Genomic DNA, 7,190 nt, shown 5'->3' with positions numbered 1-7,190 from the left:
TCCTAGTGATTGGCCCAAAGACACCCACCTAGGTGGGATCTAGAATTAAAGTGGGACTAGAACTCACCATGTTCTAGTGATTGGTCCAAAGTCACCCAGCCAGTGGGATCTAGAATTAAGGTAGGACTAGAACTCACCATCTCCTGGTAATTGGCCCAAAGTCACCCAGATGGCTTTCATGGCTAAGGCGGCACTAGAACTCACTGTCTCCTAGTGATTGGCCCAAAGACACCCACCCAGGTGGGATCTAGAATTAAAGTGGGACTAGAACTCACCATGTCCTAGTGATTGAGTCCTACTTGTAACCGGTCATAATTCCTAGAAGCAAACTGAGAAACTGCCACCAAAGGTTGTTTTAGACTAGAGCCACACGCATTGTTGGAAAAGTGTGTCTAGACAGCAAATAAACAGCAAATTCATCTTTGCCATCTGAATCCTTAATCCAAGTTGGTTTGTTTCTCTTTCTTCAGGTGGGTTGCAAAGCTGCGATGGTGTTTTTCCAGTACTGCATCATGGCTAATTTCTTTTGGCTTCTGGTCGAGGGCTTGTATCTTCACACCCTCTTGGTCATCTCCTTCTTTTCAGAGAAGAAATACTTCTGGTGGTACATTGTCATAGGCTGGGGTATGGTGCCTTTCTCGTTTCCCTACACAGATGCCTTCCACGCATTGCCGTTATTCTTGTACTTATCGATTAGTTTATTTGCATCCCGCCTTTAATATTTTTATAAATAACTCAAGGCTGCGAACATGTGTTAGACTCCTTCCTCCTCCTGTTTTTCCCATCACAACAACCCTGTGAGGTAGGCTGGGCTTAGAGGGAGGGACTGGCCCAAAGTCACCCGGCTGACTTTTGTACCTAAGGCAGGATTCGAACTCGCTGTCTGCTAGTGTTTGGTTCAAAGTCACCCAGCCAGCTTTTGTGCATAAAGCAGGACTAGAACTCACTGTCTCCTAGTGATTGGTTCAAAGTCACCCAGCCAGCTTTCGTACATAAAGCAGGACTAGAACTCACCGTCTCCGGGTTTCTAGCCTGGTGCCTTAACCACTAGATTACTGATTGGTCTGAATGCTCCGGCATTTGATTAGCCCAGAATTATCCAGTTAGTTTCTGTGCCTAAGACAGAACTAGAACTCGCTGTCTCCTGGTGATTGGCCGAAACTCACCCAGCTGGCTTTTATGCATAAAGCAGGACTAGAACTCACCGTCTCCTGATGATTGGCCCAAAGTCACCCAGCTGGCTTTCATGCATAAAGCAGGACTAGAACTCACCGTCTCCTGATGATTGGCCCAAAGTCACCCAGTCAGCTTTCATACCTAAGGTGATAGTAGAATTCACAATCTCCTGGTGATTGGCCCAAAGTCACCCAACTGCTTTTTGTGGCTAAGGCAGGACTAGAACTCACGGTCTCCTGGTGTGTAGCCTGGTGGCTTAAACACTAACCAAACTGGCTCTATTTATTATAATAATCCTTTATTTATTTAAATGGTTGGCTGCTGTTAGGCTTAGAATTCTTTCACCCCTAACACAATTGAGCAATGCTTGACCAGTGATGATGGAGCCGTGGTCTCCAGGATGGAGAAAGCTGAGCTTGGAAATGGTGTCCACATAATACATTAATGTTTTTACGAAGAAGCTAGAATGTTAGAATTGTGATCCTGCTGAAACTCAGTTTGTAAATAGCATTTTTAATTCCTCAAACTAGACAGTTTTCCCTTATAATAATTATGAGCATTGAATTAGGTCTGAATTTATCTCAATGCAGGTAGTCCTCAACAGATGGTCACAACTGAGTCCAAAATGTCTGTTGCTAAGTGAGACAGTTGTTCAGTGAGTTTTGCCCCATTTTACGATCTTTCTGGCCACTGTGGTTAAGTGGGTCACCACAATTTTTAAATTAGCAACACAGTTCTGTTCTGTTGTGTTGTGGCTTCCCCGTTGGCCTTTGCTTGACAAAAGGTCGCCAAAGGGGTTCACGTGACCCTGGGACGCTGCAACCGTCATAAGTACAAGTCAGTTGCCGAGTGCCCAAATTTTGATTACGTGACTCTGGGGATGCTGCAGTAGTCATAAGTGTGAAAAAGGGCCGTAAATCATTTTTTCAGTGCTGTTGTACTTTCGAACGGTCACTAAATGAACTGTCATAAGTTGAGGACTACCTGTAAGTAGGTAATGAAGGGCATTTCCCACGTCTTCCTATATAATAATAATATTCAAAGTGGTGTCCAGCAGGCAAAATAATGTTGTGGTGCTAATTTGGCACATCTGATTTTGCGACTTCTTGATTGTTGTTGTTGTGCCATGCACTGTTTTTAGGGTGTGCAATTACAAAAATGTGACAAATCCTTAATTCTCTGTTGTCAGGTGCTCCAATGCTTTTCATCTTGGCTTGGACCATCACGAGGATACACTATGAAAATAAGGGGTGAGCAGGCATCTCCGTTCTGCTTCTTTCTTTCTCTACATCTCTCTCCTATTTTCCTTCCTTCCTTCCTTCTTTCCATCCATCCTTCCTTTTCTTTCTTTCTTTCTTTCTTTCCCTCCCTCCCTCTTTCTCTCTCCTTCTTTCTTTCTCTCTCTTTCCCTCCCTTTCTCTTTCTCTCTCTCTTTCTCTTTCTCTTTCCCTCTCTTCCCCTTTACTCTTTCTTTCTCTCTTTCCCTCCCTTCCTCTTCCTCTTTTTCTTTCTTTCTTTCTTTCTTTCTTTATTTCTTTATTTATTTATTTATTTCTCTTCTTTCCCTCTTTCTTTCTCTTTCTTTCTTCCTTCTTTCTTTTTTCTGTCTTCTTTCTTTTTCTCTCTCTCTACATCTCCTCCTCCTCCTCCACCTCTTCTTCTTCTTCTTCTTCAAAATATTAAAAACATAAAAACATTGGTGCAGTAAAAGTTGAAACATTAAAATATTAATTTATGGCTATTTGCAGCCTCCCACAACCATAATTTCTGACCCTTTTTTGTTGGAAACCAGCACTTATTTCCAATTTCTGACCAAAAAATTACCCAACAATAACAATGGATTCACTTAATGACCACAGTAGCGGTCGCTGAACAACCCCAGCGTTGACTTAACAAGCATGTTGGTTTAACAGCCCGTGTAGAAAAAGGTTGGAAAATTGAGCCCGATCGTGTGGTCACCAGGTTAACGACCAACACAAGTTACAGGCTCAATTCTGATTTTAACTTGAGGACTATCTGTATAGCCTGCATTTGGGTGGGCTTCTGGAGCATTCCAATTGTGTATTTTAGTTGTGTCATTTTAATCAAAATCATATTTTTTCTGTTTGCTTCCTCTGTGACCCCTTGGGTTTGATCTAATTTGATAATTTGACAATTTCTTTTCAGTTGCTGGGATTTAATCGAATCTCCATATTGGTGGATTATCAAAGCTCCCATTTTGGTTTCTATATTGGTAAGGAATTTGGGTGTTTTTTTATTTTTTTCACAATCTAAGTTGACAACTTTAAGACTTTTGGACTTCAACTCCTGGCTGAGGAATTCTGGGAGTTGAAGTCCACAAGTCTTAAAAGTTGCCAAGTTTGGAGAACCCTGATCTAAATACCTTGAAATAACTTCCTTCATCTCCGTAGTTTGATTCTGTGTAAATGAACAGTAGGTCCTCAACATACAATCACAATGGAACCCCAAACTGCCATTATAAAGCAAAACAGTCATTAGGTGAAATTTTTCCCCATGTAAAGGCTTTCTTTGTTGTTAAGTGAATCACTGCCATTGCTAAATTAGTCACACTGTTGTTAAGTGAATCCAGCTTCCCCATTGACTTTGTTTGTTAGACAGTCACAAAAGGAGATCACATGACCCCAGGACACTGCGGCGTCATAAATATGAATCAGTGTCTGAATTCTGATCACGTGACCATGGGGATGCTGCAGTGGTTGTAAGTGTGAAAAAATGATCATAAGTCTTTTTTTCAGGGATATGGTATCTTTGAACCGTCACTAAATGAACTGTTGTAAGTTGAGGACTACCCTGTTGTTTGATTCTGTGCAAACAAACAGTAGAAATGATCCTTGACTTATGACCAGAATTAAACCCAAAACTTCTACTGCTAAGCAAGACAGCAGTTAAGTGATTTTTGCCCTGTTTTGACAACTTTCCTTGCCCCTGTGGCTAAGTGAATCACTGCAGTTGTTAAGTCGGTCACACGGTTGTTAAGTGAATCTTGCTTCTTTCTCGTAAGAAGGAAAATGGAGAGATTTCCTTCAGGCCTACTTAATAAATGCAACCGAGCCCAAGGATAAAATTGTCAAAATATATTGCAAGAGACAAAAACAGGATACAGACAGTCTTGGAATGGCACTGAAAAACATAACTTATGACCGGTCCTCACAGTTACAACCCTTATAGCAACCCCACTATCATATGATCAAAATTCGGGCACGTGGCAACTGGCATGTATGGATGATGGGTTGAGTGGTCTCGAGGTCATGTGATCACCATTTGTGGCCTTCCCAGCCAGCCTCCGACTAGCAAAGTCAATGCGGGAACCAGGATTCACTTAATGACTGCCCGATTCATTTAATGACCGCCCGATTCACTTAATACCTGCCAGATTTACTTAATGATCCCAGATTCACTGAAGTGTAGTGACTTCTTGATGACCGTGACAAAAAAAAAGGTCATATTCTGGTCATAAATTGAGGACTACCTGTACAATGTCCGTTTCCTATGCCTTTTGCCTATCCGTTTTTCTGAAAAAATGTCTCAGAAATAGATGATCAATATCCATGATGCTCTGTATGGATTTTGTCCTCTGCACAACAAGGAATTTTAATGCTTCTTTTTTTTAAAAAAACAACAACAATATGATCCACAGGTCAATTTCGTGCTCTTTATTTGCATCATTCGGATCCTGGTTCAGAAGCTTCACTCTCCAGATGTCGGGCGAAACGAAGCAAGCCAATATTCGTAAGTTTGGGCCTGGGGGATGAGGGTCATCTGAAAACCCCGTGGTTTGTCCTGAGCCGACCTCCTGGATCTGACTGAGGATCGGAGACCTCTGCAGGGAGAGTCTCGCCCAAAAAAGAGGGGGTTACAATCGTGCAATTAAGCTCCGCCCCGTTTTTATGCACATGACAAGCAGTCCTCGACTTACGGCCACAATGGAGTCCCAAATTTTCCCTGCTAAGCAAGACAGTCGCTAAGTGACTGTTGGCCCCATTTGTCGATCTTTCTTGCCACAACTGTTAAGTGAACCACCCCAGTTGTTAAGTTAGTCACATGGTCGTAAAACGAATCTGATTTTCCCCATTGACTGTGCTTGTCAGACGTGGCAACCGTCATAAATGTGAACCATTTGCCAAGTGTCCAAATTTTGATCATTGGGATGCTGTCTGGACTAGAACTCACTGTCTCCTAGTGATTCGGCCAAAGTCCACCCAATTGTTTTCATGGCTAAGGTGGGACTACAACTCACTGACTCCTGGTTTCTGTAACCTGGTGCTTTCACCACTAGGCCAAACAGTTAAGGGTTAGAATGATTGCTAGAATCTCTGATCTTCTCTCCTGTCCTCCAAGATGAAATAATTTGTCATTATAGGGTGACCTCTTTGAGCAGAGGGCTGGACTAGAGGACCTCCAAGGTCCCTTCCAACTTTGTATTCTGTCATTCTGTAAGGGTCTCCTGTTTCAGCAGGGGGCTGGACTAGAACAGGACTTTTCAACCAGTGGTACAGGTACCCCCTGGGGTACATTGGCACCTGGCAGGTGGTACGCGACCGTCCTAGAAAAGTGGTAGTGGGGGAGGGGAATGAGCTGAACCGGTGGCAGCACCGCACAAGCCTGGGTGAGAGACGGCTGGAGCTGCAGGGCTGTCAGGGCTCAGCAGAAGCGCCAGGATTAGCGCTTCTTCAGGGTTGTCAGGGCTCAGCGGAAGCACCAGGATCAGTGCCAGGCTCCAGCTGGAGCTCAGCGCTGATCCCGGCCCTTCTGCTGAGCCCTGAAGAAGCGCCGATCAGCTGGAATGTTGCAGCATCTCCAGGGTCTTGTGATTTACATTCAGATGCTTGGCAACTGATTCATATTTATGACGGTCACAATGTCCCAGGGTCATGTGAAGTGACCAAAACCTGCTGCAACCACCCAGCAGACGGGGGGAAATAAAAACCAAACACCCCCCCACCCCACCCCCGCTGCCAATCCTCAGCAGAAATGCTCACAACAATGAAAACCTCGGACAGGAGGAAGAGCGCCACCGGGTGGGCAGGCAGGTGTCTTGCTCGACTGTGCCTTGGAGGGCACTTTTTCAGTGCCATTGTAACTTTGAACAGTCACTAAGCGAACTGTTGTAAGTCGAGGACTACCTGTACTTTATCACTTTTTTCCCTTTTTTTTTTTTTTTGGTCATTAAGTTTTTGACACCTTGCTAGGCAACTGGTGGTACTCGGATGTTGCCGTATCCTAAAAGTGGCAGAATGGGTGAAAAGGTTGAAAAGCTCTGGACTAGAGGACCTCCAAGGTCCCTTCCAACTCTTATTCTGTAGTAGCTAAACCACAAAACTCCACTCCTGGCCCCTGATAATCCCCCGTTTTTCTCTTGCTCAGGAGACTAGCCAAATCCACTCTTCTTCTGATCCCTCTGTTTGGCATCCATTACACCATATTTGCCTTTTTCCCGGACACGGTCAAGAAAGAAGTGCTGTACGTCAAACTGGTCTTCGAACTTATTTTGGGGTCCTTCCAGGTGAGCTCTCTGTCCTCCCTATAGTCCAGGATTTTCCAGACATGGTGACTTTAAGACTTGTGGACTTCAACTCCCATAATTCCTCAGCTAGGCATGTCCACGTGTCTTAAGGTGGCCACATTTGGAGACCCCCGGCACAGTTCTTTCCTAGAATACTCTGTCAGAGAGAGCCTGGGGTCCAGGCGGGGGTGGGTGGGTGGTATTATATGCCCCCCGGGGACGTTGAGCCAAAGAATCTCCCCCCAGGAAGGAGGAGGGAGGGAGGGAGGGTGGGAGGAAGAAGGGAAGAATTAGGAGGAGAGGAAGAAGGGGAGGGAGGGAGGAAGGAAGGAAGGAGAAGGAATGAGGAAGGAAGGAAGGAAGGAAGGAAGGAAAAGAAAGGAAGGAAGGAAGGAAGGAAGGAAGGAGAAGAAAGGAAGGAAGGAAAGAAAGAGGAAGGAAGGAAGAGGAAAGAAAGAAAGGAAGGAAGGAAGGAAGGAAGGAAGGAAGG

General features: G+C 44.4%; 1 protein-coding gene across 1 annotated transcript in view; it reads left to right on the top strand.

Annotated features, from left to right (window-relative positions):
• Positions 1-7,190, top strand: part of VIPR1 (vasoactive intestinal peptide receptor 1) — a 26,753-nt gene that overhangs the window by 16,983 nt on the left and 2,580 nt on the right. Inside the window, exons 7-11 of the mRNA XM_015812398.1 lie at positions 471-624; positions 2,366-2,426; positions 3,343-3,409; positions 4,835-4,926; positions 6,562-6,700. Coding sequence (XP_015667884.1) covers positions 471-624; positions 2,366-2,426; positions 3,343-3,409; positions 4,835-4,926; positions 6,562-6,700 — 513 coding nt within the window. The remainder of the gene's footprint in view (positions 1-470; positions 625-2,365; positions 2,427-3,342; positions 3,410-4,834; positions 4,927-6,561; positions 6,701-7,190) is intronic.

Source organism: Protobothrops mucrosquamatus, unplaced genomic scaffold (genome assembly GCF_001527695.2).
Source record: "Protobothrops mucrosquamatus isolate PMUCROS unplaced genomic scaffold, P.Mucros_1.0 scaffold81, whole genome shotgun sequence".
In the NCBI taxonomy this organism is placed as follows: domain Eukaryota; kingdom Metazoa; phylum Chordata; class Lepidosauria; order Squamata; family Viperidae; genus Protobothrops; species Protobothrops mucrosquamatus.
Note: the sequence above shows the minus strand (reverse complement) of the source record. Positions and strands in the feature narration are given on the sequence as shown.